Raw genomic sequence first — 19420 nt, 5'->3', positions numbered from 1 at the left:
ACGCGGAGGGCGGGATTCCCGCGGAGCGCTCCGATTGGCTGAGCGCGCGGTGGGCGGGGCCGCCCCGAGAGCGAGCAGTGACGTGTCCGTCCGGGCTCGGAGCCCCGGGGGCGGGGCGCGGGTGGTCACGTGCCCGGAAGCGGGCGGTGCACGCCACGTGGGCGCGTCGGGCCCGCACCCCGAGGCGGAGCGGGGCGGATTTGCCCCGAATTCAGCCCAAAAAAGAACGCGAGATCCGCCGCTTCAAAGAACGCTCCGCACGCGGGATGGCGGCCAACCACATCCGGGGTCGGGTTGTTTCCATTTAACACGTCAGTGTGGAAATACTCCAGACAACAAGTTCGTTTCTCCAACGCTGGACCCCAACCGGGACCGACCGCGGGGCGACAGACCTGGAACCCAACTCACATCGAACATGGAACCCAACCCCATATAGAACCTGATACCCAACCCCATATATAACCTGGAACCCAACCTGGAACCCAACCTGGAACCCAGCCCCATATCGAACCTGTAACCCAGCCCCAGACGTTCCATGCTCCCATTGCAGTTCCTGCTCACAGCCGTCATTTCCCTTTGCAGCTGTAGCTGTAAACAGCCCCGTTTCTGCCCGTGCTGTAGAGCTGCTCCCCCCTGCAGGACGGCGCCCTCCGTGCTGTGCCCTGGCAGGTGGCACTGGTCATGGGGCTGCCTGCGCTGGGAGCAGAGCTGGGCGCTGCAGGGTGGGAGGCTGGCAGCCCTCAGCACAGCAGGGCTGCAAAAACCCGACCTGAGTTACAACATGGAAAGGACGACGGTACGGGGGAGACACAGCACGGGTTACCCAAAGCTGGGGCAGAACGGGCCACAAAGCACTCGTGGGAGGGGAGGGAGATGGCACGGGAAGTACAAAACGGCCCGAGGGAAGGGCTGGGACACGCTATAAAACAAGCACGGGGAAACCTGGCTTTTTGTATCTCACAAAGGTGTTAAAAATCCAGCCTTCTCCCACGTCCTCCACCTGCTCACAGCGGGGACACAGAAACAGCCGGGGGGGCTTTTGGTGGTGGGAAAACACGTTGAGTGCCTCACACGCCGGGTCCTGCACGTCCCCAGGATGTTTCCAGCAGCTGAGCCTGCATCCCGTCCCCTTTGGGCTGCGGTTCAGTGCCCCGGAGCAGGCTTGTGTTTGGCAGGAGACGGCTGGGGAGAGAGCAGCCTGTCTGCAGAGGAGCCGCTCAGAGTGGACTGAAGGTAAACGGTCTTGTGGAAGAGTCTGTTGCTGAGGAAAACCACCAGGGAGAAGAGACGGAGCTGGAAGTGGCTGGAAGGGAACAGAGGCTGTGAGCTCGCTGCCTGCACATGGTTTGGGCTCCCCCTGATGCCACACCAATGTGGAACCCTGAGAGCCCCCTTCAGCCCTCACAGCACTTGTCGTGCCTTTATGGATAAGGGGAATTTAATGGGTACGGAAAGCCCAGCCCTGCTATTCCCCCACCCCGCCAACCCAGTGCTGGAAGCCTGTTCTCTCTGTGCTGTTTCTGTTCAGCATGTTGGTCCCAGATCTAACCCCACCACGGAGCATCCCCAGGCCACTACTCACTACGTTTTGCCAGGTGTCTTTGCTTCGTTGGCGCTGATGATGAACAGAGGGAAAAGGATGGAAAAGAGGCAGCCACTGGAAGGAAAAAGAAAAGGGTTTGCTGAAGGTGCTCTGTGGGGGATGTCCGCAGTGCTGCGGGTGGGGGCACATTTATCTGATGTAAAGGAGGACAGAAGTTGGGAAAGGGGCATTAGTGTGGCCTTCCCCTCCCAGACAACAACCTGCCCTCCTGAAGACTCACCTGATGATGTAGGAGGACTGCATTGCGGTGAGGAAAGCCAGTGGTAAGCCAAATCCAAAGTAATAGGGCCAGTTTCTCTCAATGTTGGACAACCGTTGGTGCATTTCAATTCCTGGTGAGAACAAAACCCCCCAAGAAACCCCCTGAGTGAGACCCTCACTATGCTTCAGTCCTTAAAGATAAAGGAAAACAAGGAACAGAACAAGAAGCATTTATTTCCTTCAAAGAACAGGGGAATGCTTTGGATTGCTGTCCCGAAGTCCAAACGAGCAAAGAGAAAACAAACTCATGCGGTAGCATCGGAATGAAGAAGAGCAATAGCCAGCAAAGCGACTGCTGTCAGCTGGTGTAGAACTGCCAGGAGGCTCGCTCACTTCTCTGCCACATACACAATCCCTGTGGGCCTGATATCAGTGCTGATATCAGACTGCACTTGGGTACAGAGGCCTGTCTTGCAGGAGGCAGCACTTACCTTTGTTAAACCAGCGGTACTCAAAACAGTAGAGAGAATAGAGCAGTGACATGTGCAGGAGGCTGATCAGCTGGCCGATGATATCGATGGGGAACAGACTCACTATCATCCCCTGCGGGAGAAAAGAGGTGAGGGAGGGCTGGAAGGCAGCAAACAGCGTGACTGTCACCAGCCCAGGGCTGTGAGCTCACCTGGATGAGGAACAGCGCCTGCAGCAGGAGGTTAAACAACATGTCAGCAATGATTTTACTGACGCTGGGGAAGGGGTGCGGCTTTCTGCCAGAAACTTCAAATGCCAGATCTGCGATGTCCTACATGGGGGGAACAGGGAGTGACAGGCAGCCCACCTGACAGCCACCAAGAACATGGACATTCCCCATCGTCTGCATGAGAGTCCACGTTCCTGTCACCTACCTGAAACCAGATGGCGTTGACGACCTTACTGAGCACAAACAGGGGGAGGACCCAGAGGGCACTGAAAATGGAGGTGAGAATAAACTCCAGCCAAGACCAGACATCGCCATGTAAGGAAGGGTCACCTTTGGAAGACGGGCAGAAAGCAGCACATCAGGAACCTCCTCATTTCACATCACAACCCACTTTCCTGGTACCACCATCTCTGTCACAGTGAAATCCTCTCTGCAGTGCTTGAGTAAAATGCCCTGACCTTAGCATTTCTCCTTTAGAGGCACGTTTCCACCCACTTGCTTTGCATTTATTTGCAAAAATATCTTGTATCTATTGACAACTGTGGCTATTCAGTAGTGAAACACATGGGCTAGATCCCTAACACAAGAAGAGTTCAAAGACTGTTGTCGACCCTTCCAGTCTGTCAGCAGGATTACCCATCTGTCTTATTTTCTACTAAACAATCACAGCTTTGCCCTTGTACTCAGTGCCCCTTAATACAGACAGGAAAGCACTTACCGATGATCTGAGCTGTGACTGACTGAAGTACAGGTATAAATACTCGGTAGAACAAGAAGAGACTAAGCTGGAGGGAAAGAAACAACAAGGGTTCATGGTGAGGCTTTGCACGTTTGCTTCTTGTGCTCCATTCTGCCACCTGGCGTGGTGAAATCGCAGCATTTTAACACAGAAAACACCCCAAATTCCCACTTACCCAGAATACGCCTCCATTCCAGGCACAACACTGAAATATCCGGCTCACTATCCGGGGTTCACTGGAAAGCAATGGGATAGATGTGTATGAGACACAACTCCTGAGCGAGGACAAATGGCAACTGGTTCGGTCTCACATTCTGGACACCGATGTGGTCGACAGCTTATTAAGTTTCTAAGGCAACCAAGTGAACACCAGTAGCACCCGTGGTTTGTATAGCTGCACTACGTGCAAACATGTCAGAAGATCAGCTTGTAACGACCCTCAGGATGCAGGTCTGACCCAGTTTGATGGAGATCTTCACAAGCGCAGGTAAAAGCGATGGCTTCATTTCATAAACCTCACTTACCTCAACTTCCCTTGTAGCCAGACTGCTGTGATACAACGGATATCTAAGAGTCTAAAGCACACGCACTGCCAGCTCACTGTGACTTGCGGAGGTTTTGCAATTCATTGGGCTCCATACTCACTTCTCTTGCTTCCTCTCTTCCATGTGAAACCTCCGCTGGGCAAACGTGCTGTTCGCTCTCCTCCGCTTCTGCTCTTCCCTTTTCTGCTGGATCCGGGCGTCCAGCTTGGAGATGGTGCAGATGCCCCAGATGGAGTCCTTGATTCCCTGCAGACACGAGGACGCACGTCAGCCATGCCCGGAGCAGGGAGGAGTGGGACACGGCTGACCCGGGCTGCTCCCCATTATGGCAAGGGACACAAATGCGTACCAAGCAGACGCACGAAGGTGGATTTGCAGCAGCAAATTTGCTGAGCACATCACCAGCAGCCTGCAGGCATGGGCAGGTCAGGCAGCCCAGGAGACATGGCTGCATCTCTCCCCCTTGACCCCGCAGGATGGATTTTGATGCCAAGTGCTCACGTGACAAACTGCATTGCAAGCTGCTGCAATGAGCTGGGAATTAACTACACGCCGCCCCAACCACCTCCAGCACCTGGAGAGCCCAGCGAGCACCGACACACAGACCGAGCGCGGGGCCTCACCCTGACCAGGTCGTGCAGGAAGGTTCTCACGCTGTCCGCCATCCTGCCTCCAGCATCACCTCAGCTTCCAGCGCTATCAGCTACAGGGAGCGGGGAACAGCCGAACCCGGGCGTCTCTCATCATGGAGGGATGGAACGGATGGAGCCTGCGGGGAGGAAACAGGAGTGAGTGTGTGCGGCCAACGGGATCCGAGCAGCCAACGGGATCCGTGCGGCCAGCCTGCCCAGCGGGCCGGACCCGGAGCCGAGGAGGCCCCAAACCGCGGCCGGGCCCACAGCCGCCGTTCTGCCCGGGATGGCGGCTCACAACCTCACGGCCGCCCCCGACCCGGCTCGGCCCGTCCGTCCCGCGTTGCTCACGTTCACCCCGTTCTTCACCCCGTTATTCCCCGCACTCACACCGTGCCGCCCCGCTCGCTCCCACCGCCGGGCCGGGGCCGCTCACCGCGGCGCACACACAGCCGGCCCGGCCGCCGCGATCCGCGCATGCGCCGCGCGCAGACGCACACCTCGCCGCTAAGGAGCATGCGCGGTCAGCGGCTCCATGTGGAGCGCGGGGCGGCCGCTGGGGGGCGCCAAAAACACAGCGAGCGGCAACGGGGGCATCGGGGTACGGGGGGAGCGGGACGGACACCGGAGTGACGGGGGTAACACGGGCACTGCTGGGCACAGCGGGCAACCGGCACGTCGGGCTGCAGGGCACCGCACAGGGATCCAGGTGGAAACACGACCCGCTGACACACAGCCGGCATCCGCCCTTTATTCCCGGTTCCGCCCCGGGTCACACAATGGCCGCCTCCAGCAGCGGCCGGTCGCCCCACAGCCGGCCGGGCGCCATCCTGCTGACATCCACGGCCGTGCTGGTTCCGTGCAGCAGCAGCTCCGCGGCCGCTCTCCCGGCAGCGGGGGATTGCTGCAGGCCGTGCCCGCTGAACCCGCCCAGCACAAAGACGTTCTGCAGCTGCGGGTGCGGGCCCAGCACGCCGTTCTGGTCGAAGCTGTTGTAGTCGTAGTAACCGGCCCACGCGCTCTTCACCTGCCCGGCATTGCGGGGTCACCGCACGGCGGCGCTCGGCCACGTGTGGGGCTGTTTGTTTGCGGGGCTGTTTGTATGTGGGGCTGTTTGTTTGTGGGGCTGTTTGCGGGGCTGTTTGTTTGTGGGGCTGTTTGTTTGTGGGGCTGTTTGCGGGGCTGTTTGTTTGTGGGGCTGTTTGTTTGTGGGGCTGTTTGTTTGTGGGGCTGTTTGTTTGTGGGGCTGTTTGCGGTACCTTCAGCTCCTGGAATGCAGGCACACGATGCGCCAGGCGCGGCCACACCTCCTGCTGGAAGAAGCCGTGATCCACATCCAGGTTCCCTGTGTCCGGCTCGCAGCCCTGCACGGCGACACCAGGTGACCCTCATGGACTCCATGCAGTTCCCCAACAGGCCTAAGCCCCGTGACGCACCTCGGCCGGGCTCATGCTGCCCAGGTAGTTGCCGGCGATGCCCTCGCGCCGAAAATAGGCTCCCGAAGTGTCGATGAGGAACGGTGTCTCCAGGCCCGGCCCGCCGGGGCAGTGCCACACATAGACGTACCTGTGGGGACGTGGCCGTGTCCCCCCCGTGGCAGGGAAACCCGCTTTGGGGCTCACAGTGCCCAGACTCGGTCCCTGACCTCTTGCGGGGCTCTATGGGGATGGGGCTCAGTGCGAGGCTGCCCTGCAGCCCGGCCGTGGCCGAGTCCAGCAGCTTCCCGATCCAGGCGCCGGCAGCGGCCACCACGATGGCACAGGAGACGGGCTGCAGCTCCGGGCTGTCAGGGAGCCGCACCTGGGACATGGAGGGCGCTGTGTTGGGGTCGAGTCCCGCATCACGGTGCCAGCAGGACGCGGCGGCAATGGGACACGCTCACATTGACGTATTTGACGCGGCCGACCCCCCTTGGCATGCCAGGCGTGTTGTCCGCCGTGTCCGCCACAAAAGCTGCAGGTGACAGGGTGGGTGAGGCCGTCCTGCTGTGCACAGCGCTGGTGGCACCCAGCCCACCACGCACATGTCACCTCCCCCACGCAGCTGTAGACGCCCAGGGACATGGCTTTCCTTCGGAAGGCGGTGAGGAGGGACCAAGGGTCAAACCAGCCCTCGTTCTCCAGCCCTGCAGTGACACACAGTGACACACACAGTGACACACACAGTGACACACACAGTGTCCCCACCAACAGCACGTCCCCTACCATAGGACGCCACGGCCACATCCTCTGTGTTTATCCATGGGAACTTGGCCTTCAGCTGATTCGGGGACAGCAGGACCACCTTGGCACCCTCCTCCCTGGAGACAAACAGTGTCACCGAATAGGGGTGTCCCCACTGAGTGTCCCTTTTAGGGGGGGAGGGGGGGGATCTGGGGTGTCCTTATCACCTCTGCACCTTGATCCCGGCCTCCAGGGTGGCAGCGCCGCGCTCAGACGCCAAGAAGAGATATCCCGAGGGCTGGAACTGGATGTCGATCGGGGGCTCGTTGGGCACCCACAGGTGCTCCTGGGGGGGAAACGGCTCAGTAAGAGCGAGTGGGATGGGACTGAGACCCTGCAGTGCTGCCCCGGCCCGAGCTCACATTGATGGTGCGGAGGAAGGCAGCGGATTGCAGGGACAGCCGGATGTTCTCAGGCAGGGAGAACTGCTGCCGGATGCCCCCCACGGACAGCACGGTGGAAGCCTGGGAATACTACGGGGGGGGGGGTGGCAACAGGATGCCGAGGGGTGGCGAGTCCCAGCCCCCCCCCCATGTCCATGGTCTCACCGTGGGGTCCCGCTCCACCACCACCACCCTCATGCCGTGCCGCCTGTTCTCCAGCGTCTTCAGCCAGTAGGCGACCGACCAGCCCAGCACGCCGCCCCCCGCCACCACCACGTCCGCGTGCTCCGGGGGCGGGGGGCTCTTGTAGCCGGGCTGCACCGCGCTCCATGACCCGTCAGCGCCCGGCAGGTGGCCGCGCAGCGTCTGACCCAGGCGGGACAGCGCCGGGCCCAGCTCTGCGGGAACAGCGGGACGAGAGTCCGAGAGTCCGGCTGCAGCGCCGGCACCGAGCGGGACCCGCGGACAGACCAGCCCTCCCACCGCCCCGGGCTGCCCCGCAGCACACGTGGATCCCCCACAGCCCCCCGGGACCCTCCGAGCGACCTTTATCACCCAGAGCCCCCTTCACCCCCCATACATCCAGGTCACCAACAGCCCCCATTGCCCCATTGCCCCCCACTGCCCCCTATTGCCTCCCACTGCCCCCCATTGCCTCCCACTGCCCCCCATTGCCCCCATTGCCTCCCACTGCCCCCCATTGCCTCCCACTGCCCCCCATTGCCCCCATTGCCTCCCATTGCCTCCCACTGCCCCCCATTGCCCTCCATCGCCCCCCATACCCCCCCCTGCCCCCGTCCCCGCTCACCGCTCAGTATATCAGTTCGCAGCCCGCTGTTGCTGCTCAGACCCCGGCTCGGTTTCCCCCCCCGCCGCCCCCACAAGGCGCGCCCCCCCCTCCATGCTCTCAACATGCCGCCTGGCCCCGCCCCCCGCCCTTCGCCCTTTGCCTTTTTGGCCCCGCCCCCTCCCCGCCTCGCCTCGCCATTGGCTGTCCGCCCCCACATCCTCTTTTGGTCTAGCGGCCAATGGGAAGCCTCCTAGCTGCATCGTGACTTCCGGCGGAAGTGCGCGCAGTAGTGCGACGTGTGCGCGCAGCCCGGCCCGGCGCCGCCATGCTGGACTTCTTCACCATCTTCAGCAAGGGCGGGCTCGTCCTCTGGTGCTTCCAGGGCGTCCGCGGACCCGCCTCCGCCGCCACCGCCCCGGTCAACGCCCTCATCCGCTCCGTGCTGCTGCAGGTCCGCCGGGGAGCGGCAGAGTAGGGCTCTATGGGGGGGGAGAGGCCTGTGGGAGTGGGAGCTGCGTGAGGAGGCCGCGTGTGGGGGTTGTTGTGGATGGGGGGAAGCGGGAGAAGCAAAGGGGGGGGGGGGCGGCACAGCAAAGGGTTGTTGGCGCAGCAAAGGGTTGTTGGCACAGCAAAGGGTTGTTGGCACAGCAAAGGGTTGTTGGCACAGCAAAGGGTTGTTATCGCCCGATTCCCCCACCCGGAATTGATGGGTTCCTTCCATAGGAGCGAGGCGGCAGCAATTCCTTCACCCATGAGGCCCTCACGCTCAAGTACAAGCTGGACAACCAGTTTGAGCTGGTGTTTGTGGTAAGTCGCTGCCCCGTCTATACACACAACGTCCTCGTTGCTCCCCCTGCGCCGGTTTGGTGCCCATTGGGAAACGCAGCTGGGCTACGTGGCAAAGGAAACAGCCACGAGTTGCCACTCAGCTGGGAGCGGAACAGCTGGTGCTGGGTGTGCAGAGCTGCCATAGGGACGGCCTGGGAAGAGCAGCACTTGGGGAGCAGCCCAAAGCCGTCCTGTATGGACAGGGGTGTTCCTGCACACGGTGCTGGGGACTGATCGCCTCGGTGCATCCTGAGCAAACTGGTGCTCCAGATGCTGCTGTGCTTTGTTGCTCTGCCTGGCTCCTTGCTCTGGGATTCCTTTGGGGGTGAGGAAGGCTGTTCCCTGCAGTCACCTGTGGAGCTTTGCCTGTCTGTTGTGTTCTCCGTGGGCTTCTTTGTTGTTGTTTTATTTGAGAGAGAGAGCTTGGGGGGTCAGGTTAGGAAAAACAGCCTGAAGTCTGCATTGTGTGGTGCCTGACGGTAAAGAGCTTTGTTCCAAGTGTCTGAAATCCAGCGATGTCAATGCTGGCTGAGCTGGCAATTAATGCTTTTGGCAATTAATGCTTTTGGTGTTGCTAATTATTTAAGTGCCGTTTGCTGAAGGCGACGTCTCTCCGCTCTGCTTTGTTGCAGGTGGGGTTTCAGAAGATCCTGACTCTAACCTACGTCGACAAGTTGATAGACGACGTTCACAAGGAGTTCAGGGACAAATACCGCAATGAGTTCCAGCAGAAGGGCGCTCTGGGCATCCTAAATGGCACCTTTGATTTTAAAGATGACTTCCTGCGCCTCCTCCGGTAAGGAGCTTTCCTACCCTGCAGAGCTGCCCAGAGCTCAGCTCTGCGTCTCAGGGTGGGTGGCTCTGCCCTTTAGTTGTGCTGCGTGCTGTTTGATAGCAGATGAGGCCATTGTAGCCAAAAACCTGCTAAAAATGTGGGCTGATGGGCACCGTCCCACAGGGAAGCAGAGGAGAGCAGTAAGGTCCGAGCTCCCACCGTGATGAAGACATTTGAGCAGTCTGTGAAGTCTCAGAAGACTGTCAAGTGTATGATAGAGACCAGAGGGGAGAAACCAAAGGAGAAAGTCAAGAACAAGAAGAACAAAGGTTCCAAAAAGGAAGGTGAGTTGTAGGGGAATGTGCTGCGTGTGTGTGTGGGAGGGGTGTAAATGTTCCAGAGTTGTGAAATGTGGGATTTCACGTGTCTGGTCAGTGCGGTGCTGGCTCTTTCTGCTGGTTCTGTAAGGCTGAGCTTGTGCTGGGGCTCTTTCTTTAGGGAATGAAGCTGTTACAGCCTCCACTAAAGCAGCCCCAGGTGAGAAGCAGTCCTCGGCAGCTGGGGACAGGGAGGAACTGACCAAGGATGAAATACTGCAGAAGAACCGGGAAGAGTTCTTCAAGAGACACATGAAAGCAGGGGAGAAGTCCAGGTGGGTTATAAGGGCACGGCCAGGCTGTGCTGAGTCCTCATGTGCTGCAGCCCAGCTCTTGTTGTTTTCGAAGCCTCGAAGGAGGAGTTTGCTCGTACTTCACTCAACTGAGCAAAATGTTTGTGGTCTTTATTTCAGCAAGTCTCCAAAGCCTGATGCTCAGAAGGAGAAGGGAAAGAAACCCCGAGTGTGGGATCTGGGGAACTCTAACGCCAAAGTACTCGATTACAGTAACTCCACTACCAATGGGAACTCAGAGGCCTCTCCCATGGAAGAATTTGACCCTGATATGGTAAGGAGAAGTCGGGTCATGGTGTCTGCTGTGGTGCATTGTTCTGGAGCTAGCTGGGCATCACAAACAGAGCCAGGTCACCAAGGCTGGCTGAGAAAGTGCTGGAAAAGGGCGTCAGGGTGCCCAGCCTGTGAAGTTACTGCTGAGAATGTTTCCTCCTGCTGTGACAGCTGCAAACAGCACCAGATTTGTGTGCTCACTGGATCGAATAACTGAGCCCTTTTGGCAAAGATCTGTAGAGCCGCCTCTGCTGACTGTAACTGATGCTGCTCCTGGTGGCAGCGAAAGCAAGCCAGGAAAATGAAATTAAGCAGTTGCCATTTCTCAGTGTTGCATTCATCTTGTAGGCCCTTAGGGATCGGAACCGTGAGCCTGGCCGCCTCTATGACCTTGAATATGAGAGTGATGAAGAAGTTGAGGAGGAGAAGATTATTCAGAACACTTCAAAACCCAGGTAGAGGCTCCTGAGGCCCCGATTGCTACATGCTTCATGATTTCCCTCCCATAATTCATTTCCCAGACTAATCAGTGACGCTGCAGATACAAACAGGTCTGTTTGTCAGCTGTGACAGGCTCCTGTGTCTCCCTGCTGCTTGCTGTTGCTTGCATTATGCAGCTCACACCTAAGATAACTGTTGTGCTTCTGTGCAGCACAAAGAAAGGTGGCCTCGGAGGTATGTTTGGCATGCTGAAAGGCCTGGTGGGCTCCAAGAGCTTGACAAGACAGGACATGGACCCAGTCCTGGAGAAGATGAAAGATCATTTGATTGGTACGTGTGGGTCTGCTGTGCTTTGTGGCTTTGTCTGGTGTAATTTAGAGGGGCTCCTTCAGCTCCATTTTCCCCCCAGTGCACCAAACTCCTGGTGTGACACTGGTGTCCAGCATGTGCCACCCGTTCTGCCTTGATGACCCTGCTCTCTTCTCTCTCTTTCTCTCTCCCAAAGCAAAAAATGTGGCAGCTGAAATTGCAGTCCAGCTCTGTGAATCAGTGGCAAAGAAACTGGAAGGGAAAGTGATGGGAACGTTCACCAGTAAGTGGTTGTGCCCCGCTTGTGTTCTTATTGGTGTGTGCAGCTTGCTGGCCTGAGTCCCCTGCTTCTCTGACCTGGTGAAGCTGTGATACCCAGATGCCTTCCTGGCCTCCTGGTGTTGGTGATTTGGGGCTCCGGGCTTTCCAGGAGTGACAAGTTCTCCTTTTATCTCCTCTTTCCCAGCTGTGACCTCCACAGTGAAGCAGGCCCTGCAGGAGGCTTTAGTGCAGATCCTGCAGCCCCAGCGCCGCGTGGACGTCCTGCGGGACGTCATGGATGCGCAGCGTCACCGCCGGCCATACGTGGTCACTTTCTGCGGCGTCAACGGCGTTGGGAAGTCCACCAACCTGGCCAAGGTAGGGCACGGTGCTGGCGGCTCCTGGGCCAGGGCTGAGTTCAGGCTGTGGCCACTAACAGGGCTTTTCCATTGCCGGCCGCAGATCTCGTTCTGGCTCATCGAGAATGGTTTCAGCGTCCTCATTGCTGCCTGTGACACGTTCCGTGCCGGGGCGGTGGAGCAGCTCCGCACACACACCCGCCGCCTCAACGCGCTGCATCCCCCGGAGAGCCACGGTGGGCGGACCATGGTGCAGCTCTATGAGAAGGGCTACGGGAAGGACGCTGCGGGGATCGCCATGGAGGCCATCTCCTATGGTAGGAAGGAGCCAGGAGGGGGCTGTCCTGGGACCCCCGGGCTTCCTCCTACTTTTATGCTTTCTCCCCTTCTCCCCAGCTCGTAACCAGGGCTTCGACGTGGTGCTGGTGGACACGGCGGGCCGCATGCAGGACAATGCCCCCTTGATGACAGCTCTGGCAAAACTCATTGCCGTCAATGCTCCTGACTTGGTCCTTTTCGTTGGAGAAGCTCTGGTGGGAAATGAGGCCGTGGATCAGCTGGTGAGTGTTCGGAGTTGCTTTCTGGGAAGGGGAGGTAAGAGCAGATCTGTGCAGGTTTTATGGGAGGTGTTTCAGGCAGGGTCAGCATCACAACTTCAGTTCTTGAGGATGTTCTCTTCCTCAGGTCAAGTTCAACAAGGCCCTGGCTGACCACTCCATGGCTCAGACCCCCCGGCTCATTGATGGCATTGTGCTCACCAAGTTTGATACCATCGATGACAAGGTAAGGGGAGCGTTTCGTGCTCTGGGGGTTATCACCAACCTTAGCCTTGCAGAGAGCTTCCTGTTGGTGACAGGAGGGAAGAGGAGCAGTCAACAAACAGGGGCTGTTTTCAGTGGGCCGCTTATGACTCCTCCTAGAGGCTGTTCTTCGTGTTTCTTTGTGTTCTGTGAAGTTCGCAGTGAACTGGGAGTGTTTTTGTGGAGCAACAGGCTGCACAATGGGAGGTGTTGGGGAGGACGGCCCCAGCTGGCCCCGCTAATGGTGCTCGTCCCCTCGGCAGGTTGGCGCTGCCATCTCCATGACCTACATCACAAGCAAGCCCATCGTTTTTGTTGGTACTGGACAAACCTACTGTGATCTGCGTAGCCTTAACGCCAAGGCTGTGGTCGCAGCGCTCATGAAGGCCTAAAATCAAGTATTGCACCAAATTGCTGTTTGCAGATGTCTCAGACGAACATGCTTCCCCCTGTGACCGATAGTCTTTCCAGTGTAGTGCAAAACAGAATGAAGGGATGCGGGTGCGAGGGCTGTGCTTCCCCTGCCCATGTGATCTGACTGCTCGCTGGTGTGCTCTTCCAGCACTGCATGAGTATAAAGTAGGAAGGAAGGTGTTACCTGATCACCTTGTGCTTATTCCAGTTAGGTCCGTGCTCTCCTGCCATATTTATTGACTACAGTGTATTTGTAGATTAAAGCTCTCTTTTCGACGTGGAGCATTCCTCCCTCATCAGTTGTGGGGCTTCACTCAGTGCAGCCCTGCCCCTGGGTTCCTTCATTCTGTTCCAACAACTCGGCCTCCCTCACATGAAGGCTGAACCCAGAGCTTTGTATTGTTCATGTTATCCGAGTGGCAGCGCAAGGACCTGCTGTGTGCTGGGCTGTGCTGTCACTAGCAGCAGCTGTTGGGCCGTGCTGCAGGTGGGTACTGAGCCCCGAGCAGCTCTGTGCTCTTGCAGACCGTACAACAGGGGCAGCTGCTGCGTAGTGACAGCGTTAGCCCGTCTGACCGTTCACAGTGCTGCTGACTTTGGCTGTAGCAGCTCACCAAAGTTGATAAACCAAAAATTGCAACAGCCTGCCCCTGTCCTGGGCAAGCAGGGGCTCCTGGGGAGATGCTGAACTGCCTTATGGCCCCCATCTCTTGTCACTGGGGTTCTTGCTGCAGGGAACCTGAGAGCTGCAGCAGTGCGGTCTGGTAACGCTGGTTGTTCCATCGGCCGGTGGAGGGCAGTGCGCCCCCGGGTCTCTTCTGCCTGCTGGCCTCAGCGTTGTTTGCTGCCTCAAATAAGTAACAAAAGGAAAAGGAAATACTGGAAGATAGTGGTGGCTGCTTGCTGCTTCCCTGCGCCCTTCCTCCCCCCCTTTAGAGTGCCTCTTGATCCCGGTCTAAAGTGCTACATTGGATAATACAAAACTCTCTTATGATGTCTTGTAGCTCCGTACTGCAGATGTGCTCTAGTGCAATAAATTGAATGCTGTCTGCTAAGAGACATAATTTATATAAATAAACTTCATAATTTGTTCTCTGTGTACAACGAGCTTGCCTTCAGCCAGGACCCCTTTCCTCCTCACAGGGCAGATGTTGCTGCCTCTGCCTGGGATGGGTGCATGCAAACCAAACAGCAGCCAGCAGGAACTGAACAGAGCTTTAATAGGAGCTTCAACATACAAAATACTGTACAGTATAAAGGAAGGGCTATAAAACTAGAGCTTCAAGTAAAAAACAAAACTGCTCAAGTTTCATTCTGAAGTGAAAGTACAGAATAAAAAAGCATGAAGTACGAAATTACAGCTGAGGGGGGGAGACCACCGTCCCCAGCAAACACAGCCATGTAAAAAAGGCAGACTACGTTGTCAGGCATCTGTTTGGATGGGCCCAGCCCTCTGCCTTGCACCTGCCTGGCTCAGCACGGTGGGCAGGCAGCAGCTCTGAGCAGGGCGCTGCTCCTCCCTTCGCATGGTGCTGGAGGCTGCTTGTGGTGTGGGGAGCACCCACGGCACCACTGCTGGGCTCAGGCTCACGTGCTGCATCCTGCAGGAAGGAAAGGCTCTGTAAAAACCTGCCTGGGCCTCATGCTGCTCCTGCGGCACCTCCAGCACGGTGAGGTGGTTGGAAAGAGGTGCTGGGTGCCACAGGGCAGGTGGGGCCTCCGCTCTGACAGCTCTGAGCTGGGACTGGCTGTGGGGTGACGCTGTGCAGGACAAGTTAGCGGTGGCCTCAGCACTGCAATGGTGGGTGCTGCTGCCCCAGCTCTGCACCCCAGCAGTTCACCCTGCTGCACGTGGAAGCTCTCAGTGCACTTGGGGGAACCTTACCTGTTATCTCAGCGTGGGCCCCAGCGGAGCCGTTCAGCTGCTGTCCCTCCTTAGGCAGACCTAGAACAGAACAGAGCATAACTTCAGGCAGGGAAGGCAGGAGGCACCCGCAGCATTCAGCCTGCACTCCCCCAGGAGTGATGCTGTCTTGCACTCCAAAGATCCCCTATAAGGGCGCACACAGCCCATACCTGCTCGGCCCCGCGTGGCAATCTCACTCGCCAGCCTCCCGAAGTACTCGGGCAGGTCTGTGTATTCATCTCCATAGGAAATCACTTTAATCCCCTTGTCCAGCATGTTCTCACGGAGCTTCTTAAACTCGTCCACGTCTCCCCTCCGCACGAGCATGAAGTGCTCCAGGTCTGACTTGTGCTTCTCAGCTTCTAGAAACAGGGCCTGAAACGTGGTGTCGTCAACAGTCCAACCACAGCCCAGGAACAGGAACGACTTGTTTTCATACAGCTTCTGGATCTCTCGCTTTAAGAGAGAAAAGGGAAGATGCTGTCAGTGGGAGCAAAGTGTATTTCCAGAAGGACCCTTCAGAATCATCATCATTCATTCAGCCCCAGCACAAACGAGGCGAGGTGTTTTTGCAGGCTGCATGGCCAGAGACGGGCTGCTCAGGAACTGATCCCCTTTGTTCTCTTCAGCGACATTCAGGACTGACAGCCTGCATAGAATCTAAATTCACGTTTTAAGCTCAGCTGAGCCTACACCCAGTTTATACACAGGCCTACCAGAAATGGGCTATCTACATACAGAGAGCTTTCAAGATATTCAGCCTCAGGTCAGTGAATGCTTTGAGGACCAAGCAGCAGGCAGGTGAGGGCAGCGGGTGGCTCAGGCACACCCAGGCCAGGGCAGGCTGCAAATAGCTCTTGGTGTTGGAGCGGGAGCTCCGCAGAGCTCAGCCCTGCAGCACAGCCTCACCATGACCTCGGTGTTGCGCAGCACGTTCTGGTAGCCAGCCGGGTGCAGCACGATGCCGCTGGGGTTGGTGTACACGCCGTGGATGTGCAGGACGCTGAGCTTCCTCTTCTCCTGTGCCCATTCCAGCACCTGCCAGAACAAATGGTGCCGGGAGCGTTAATGAGTGCTTCCAGCCGAGCTCCCAGCGAGCTGCTATGGGGACAGTCCTCACTAAGGCCTTCTGCAGCTCCTTCCCTCCCACCTCTTCAAGCATTGCTCAGCAGCTCATTGAAGCTGGCAATGAAATATTGCTGTTAGCAGCACAACCCCCTGACATGGGCAGAGCAGCACATCCTGCAGCTGCCACTGTGCCGTGTTGTCCCAGCTTGGCCCTGCTGTTGGAATCAACAGCCTTTACCTTCTTCTCATCCGTCAGGTCAAGAGACTCCAGGTGCTTCCCCTGATGTGCCGCATACAGTTCCAGCAGGTTATCAAAGTTTGTGGTTAACACGAGTGCCCCGTTTTCCATCAGGTGAAGCACTGACTGAAGCAGCTGTTTCCCAGAATCTTCCATTTTAGATTCCAAGTCATCAAACACCTCATATAAACAGTCTTTGAAGAACGTTGAGCGGACATTGCTTGTGCGCTGGGAAGCAGAGAGAGATTAAGATCAGAGCCTGGTTTCTTTTCATACTTCATGCCAAATGAATACACTAGAACTACCCACATGCTTCTTGAAGAGCTCTGCAAAGCTGTAGGTCCCTGCAAGGCAAACACTGAGCTTTTATCAGATTAATTTTCAGGTCGAAGAGCAAGAACAAGAGAATATCTGAGAAGAGACATTCATCAGGCATTGCTCCATCCGGACTTATTGACTCAGCTCAGCTCTGGAGCTCAGAGATAAAGGAGTGTCGCTCTCCACAGCTGGACAGCGGGGTTTCCTCTTGCCCCTCATGTGCTCCACTGAGGTGGGAATGCTCCCTGGAAAGCTCAACACGAAATGCCAGCAGTTTGTATTCAGACCCTGAATCACACCGCTGCCACTGGGGGGCACACGGCTGACCCAGGGACACAGACAGCTCTGTGAGCTCCTGGCCCCAAACAGCACCTCAGGAACCCAGCCCAGTAACTGCATGTGCTCTATTCCCTGTAAATGCGGGACCTGCTGTGCCTACAAAACCATTGAGGCAGCGTATCAGGACACTGACACGCTGCTGTGGGCACTCACCGGAGAGAGCTTCTGGATAAGGTCGTGGGCAACGTGAACCAAGTTCTTGTACTCGTGGAGACACTTCTGAAACCTTTTGCTTTCTTCATCTTCCAGAAGATCAAAGTCAATAGCAGCATCCAGGAGCGCCTGGATCAAACCCTTCCAGGACTTCAGAGCTGGGACCTGGGGAGCAACTGCGGCACTGATTCCTGTTCCGATCACCAGAACAAGTTCCCGAGGCTTCTTGGTTTTTAGGCTTGGCAACAGCTTCCTGCAAGAGGAGAAAGCAGCACAGCTGGCACCATCACACACAGAAGGATGTCCTGAGTCATGGCACCTGCAAATCAAGGACAACTGAGGCGCTCTCTGCCTAAGCTTTGCATCACAATGTCCAGTAGGGCTCTTCGGTGAGCTGAAGAGAGGCACAACTCAGTATCCCTCAGAAACAGGCACAGCCCAAAGACTGGCATCACAAGGGCTCACAATTTCAGCATATGCGACTGCAACTCAGAGAACTGCCAGGTAACCTACTCGTTAGTACAGGGAGCCTCCTGAGTGCAATCAGTTTGCCTTCCATGCAGCAAAGTCAAGCTAATTTGAGGAACTGCCCGTCCTACCGGGACGTGCCATCCCACTGGGTGCAGGAGCACAGCAGGGCAGCACCTGAGCAAGGGTTAACAGCAAACCAGGGAGACAGCAGCAAAACGAAGCTTTCTGTGCAAGATGCATCCTGGCCTTGGGGTTAAGGAAACCAGCAGCAAAGAATTCTTTGGCACATGCTCAGCGTTAAGGCCTTTGTTTCATGCACCACAGGAAAACAGTGCTTAGAGAGCACAGCTCGAGACAGAACGCCTTTCCTGGATCAGCAACAGAAAGGGCTGCCCAGGCTTTGTGCCAAGCATCAATCTGATCAGAGGACGATGCAAGGTTACAGGAAAAGCTCTTAATAGAAGAAATGCACTGGAGTGTAATTAAGGTTACCTGGGCTTTTTTGCAGGTGGCATTCCATCTTCCAGTACCGTTTCTTCACCCAGGCTCACCGTAGAAGCCATCCAGTTTCTACAGCAGACAAATCACCACAAGCAAAGACAACACATGTATTCAACGCAGTGTGGGACAGACCACAGGTTCTCATGCCGCCAGCTTTTCACGGGCAGATAATGCTCAGTTTCATTATCTTTGAGCCAAGAAAACATCACCTTTGAGCCAAGAAAAACGCTTCCTCGTTTCTGCACCTTGTACCTTGGCTCCCATCCACCTCCTTAACCTCTTCTAACAACAAAGCGTGATAAGACTGGCTGCTTTGTACGGCTGCGGCTCTCTGGGGAGCCTGAGGATGAGGCACCTTCAGAGCAGCATCGCTCTGGCTGCTTCAGAAACAGCAGGAGGGAAGAGCACAAACAGATTTCTGTTGGCTACAAAAGGCTGCTGAGAGCATCCCACCCCATGGTGCCAAGGGAGGGATTATCCAAACCCACCACGCATCGGTGGGATGTGACCGCCAAGCTGACAGAGGGGAAGCCACAGAGCTGAGAACTGTGAATAGCAAATTACGTAAGTACAGAAAGCCTGCCAGGAAATGCTCCTCTCCCACGTGTTTTCTCCAAAATAAGACCATTAGAAGGGAAAGAAAACAAAGATCTATGCAACATTATCTGAGTTGTAATGAAGAGTCCAACAAAAAACTGGGTTTGGTTTTATGCAGCAGCAGGATTCTGCCAAACAGAAACGTTGTACGAGAGCAGCTGGCCTGAAATCAGAGCCTCTTATAGGTACTGTAACCTTCACTGTGAGATTACAGCTCTGTAGTGTAATGCATGTGAAAGCTGTACTGGAAGGGAAGCCCGGCTGTGCTGGGCTATCAGCAGGAATAGCTGAAGAGGTTGTCCCAATAACCTAGATAACGTTTCCATGCTGGATAATGGAAACAGGACACGGTGACTCTGCGGATTCGTTTGTTGCTAAAAGAGGAACAGAGGAGCAGGAGGCAAGAAAACAAGTCGCAGCGCTGCGGCTGGGGGCGGCCCGCACAGACACAGCGGGGCGGACAGGGCCGCGGCCTCGGCCCAGCTCGGGCCTCTCCCGGCCCCATCAGCCTCCCTGCCCTCCTCTTCCTCAGGTCCCCCCGCACGACCCCGGCCTGCAGCCGCCATCCCATAATATCCCATCCCATAATATCCCATCCCATAATATCCCATCCCATAATATCCCATCCCATCCCATCCCATCCCATAATATCCCATAATATCCCATCCCATAATATCCCATCCCATCCCGTCCCGTCCCATCCCACCCGCCGTCGCCATGGCAACGCCTCCCCCCTCCCCACTCACACCTGGCGCCGCGCGCCCGGCCCCATGTGGAGACGCCCTCCTTGTGGCGCTCTGCGCAGGCGCCGCCCCGCCCCCTGAGGGAAGTTGTGGGTGGGAGAACGGCATGCGATTGGCCCGCCCCCTTCCCTGCCGCCCTTC

At 56.9% G+C, this 19420-nt stretch overlaps 4 protein-coding genes across 4 annotated transcripts; 1 reads left to right on the top strand and 3 right to left on the bottom strand.

Moving 5' to 3' along the window:
• Positions 1-268: 268 nt before the first annotated feature.
• EI24 (EI24 autophagy associated transmembrane protein) lies at positions 269-4924 on the bottom strand. The gene is made up of 11 exons (XM_072354839.1): positions 4811-4924; positions 4412-4557; positions 3889-4034; positions 3419-3479; positions 3223-3289; positions 2710-2834; positions 2487-2606; positions 2296-2407; positions 1824-1935; positions 1583-1657; positions 269-1303 (listed from the first exon to the last, which is right to left on the bottom strand). Exons 2-11 carry the CDS (start codon positions 4451-4453, stop codon positions 1144-1146), a joined length of 1020 nt encoding a protein of 339 aa, XP_072210940.1. The 5' UTR covers positions 4454-4557; positions 4811-4924; the 3' UTR covers positions 269-1143.
• A 215-nt stretch (positions 4925-5139) lies between these two features.
• FOXRED1 (FAD dependent oxidoreductase domain containing 1) lies at positions 5140-7955 on the bottom strand. The gene is made up of 11 exons (XM_072354916.1): positions 7834-7955; positions 7191-7423; positions 7005-7115; positions 6810-6928; positions 6625-6719; positions 6444-6545; positions 6303-6373; positions 6066-6220; positions 5857-5986; positions 5680-5784; positions 5140-5447 (listed from the first exon to the last, which is right to left on the bottom strand). Exons 1-11 carry the CDS (start codon positions 7937-7939, stop codon positions 5193-5195), a joined length of 1482 nt encoding a protein of 493 aa, XP_072211017.1. The 5' UTR covers positions 7940-7955; the 3' UTR covers positions 5140-5192.
• A 110-nt stretch (positions 7956-8065) lies between these two features.
• On the top strand, positions 8066-14249 carry SRPRA (SRP receptor subunit alpha). Its single transcript, XM_072354875.1, has 14 exons — positions 8066-8266; positions 8539-8622; positions 9276-9439; positions 9602-9762; positions 9917-10070; positions 10209-10362; positions 10710-10816; positions 11014-11132; positions 11308-11394; positions 11578-11750; positions 11835-12048; positions 12128-12291; positions 12416-12514; positions 12795-14249. Exons 1-14 carry the CDS (start codon positions 8141-8143, stop codon positions 12921-12923), a joined length of 1935 nt encoding a protein of 644 aa, XP_072210976.1. The 5' UTR covers positions 8066-8140; the 3' UTR covers positions 12924-14249.
• FAM118B (family with sequence similarity 118 member B) lies at positions 14143-19332 on the bottom strand. Its single transcript, XM_072354876.1, has 8 exons — positions 19283-19332; positions 17931-18008; positions 16968-17220; positions 16158-16385; positions 15761-15889; positions 15022-15307; positions 14831-14890; positions 14143-14546 (listed from the first exon to the last, which is right to left on the bottom strand). The coding sequence occupies exons 1-8, from the start codon at positions 19306-19308 to the stop codon at positions 14533-14535; spliced, it is 1074 nt and encodes a 357-aa protein (XP_072210977.1). The 5' UTR covers positions 19309-19332; the 3' UTR covers positions 14143-14532.
• Between the last annotated feature and the right edge of the window lie 88 nt (positions 19333-19420).

This window comes from Excalfactoria chinensis, chromosome 21, assembly GCF_039878825.1.
Source record: "Excalfactoria chinensis isolate bCotChi1 chromosome 21, bCotChi1.hap2, whole genome shotgun sequence".
NCBI lineage: Eukaryota > Metazoa > Chordata > Aves > Galliformes > Phasianidae > Excalfactoria > Excalfactoria chinensis.
Note: the sequence above shows the minus strand (reverse complement) of the source record. Positions and strands in the feature narration are given on the sequence as shown.

What these genes read in the sequence shown, in the direction of transcription:
- FAM118B (XM_072354876.1), bottom strand. Translation starts at nt 19,308, where the DNA reads ATGGGGCCGGGCGCGCGGCGCCAGGT. An exon ending in TTATCCAGAAGCTCTCTCCG is followed by an intron (nt 16,386 to 16,967) that starts GTGAGTGCCCAC and finishes TCTGCTTCCCAG; the next exon opens with CGCACAAGCAATGTCCGCTC. An exon ending in TGCGCAACACCGAGGTCATG is followed by an intron (nt 15,308 to 15,760) that starts GTGAGGCTGTGC and finishes TCTCTCTTAAAG; the next exon opens with CGAGAGATCCAGAAGCTGTA.
- EI24 (XM_072354839.1), bottom strand. Translation starts at nt 4,453, where the DNA reads ATGGCGGACAGCGTGAGAACCTTCCTGCACGACCTGGTCAGG. An exon ending in TCCTGCACGACCTGGTCAGG is followed by an intron (nt 4,035 to 4,411) that starts GTGAGGCCCCGC and finishes TCGTGTCTGCAG; the next exon opens with GGAATCAAGGACTCCATCTG. An exon ending in GAAGAGAGGAAGCAAGAGAA is followed by an intron (nt 3,480 to 3,888) that starts GTGAGTATGGAG and finishes ATTGCTTTCCAG; the next exon opens with TGAACCCCGGATAGTGAGCC.
- FOXRED1 (XM_072354916.1), bottom strand. Translation starts at nt 7,939, where the DNA reads ATGTTGAGAGCATGGAGGGGGGGGCGCGCCTTGTGGGGGCGGCGGGGG. An exon ending in CCTTCCTCCGCACCATCAAT is followed by an intron (nt 6,929 to 7,004) that starts GTGAGCTCGGGC and finishes TTTCCCCCCCAG; the next exon opens with GAGCACCTGTGGGTGCCCAA. An exon ending in CTGCATTCCAGGAGCTGAAG is followed by an intron (nt 5,448 to 5,679) that starts GTACCGCAAACA and finishes AATGCCGGGCAG; the next exon opens with GTGAAGAGCGCGTGGGCCGG.
- SRPRA (XM_072354875.1), top strand. Translation starts at nt 8,141, where the DNA reads ATGCTGGACTTCTTCACCATCTTCAGCAAGGGCGGGCTCGTCCTCTGG. An exon ending in CAGAACACTTCAAAACCCAG is followed by an intron (nt 10,817 to 11,013) that starts GTAGAGGCTCCT and finishes GCTTCTGTGCAG; the next exon opens with CACAAAGAAAGGTGGCCTCG. An exon ending in AGTCCACCAACCTGGCCAAG is followed by an intron (nt 11,751 to 11,834) that starts GTAGGGCACGGT and finishes TGCCGGCCGCAG; the next exon opens with ATCTCGTTCTGGCTCATCGA.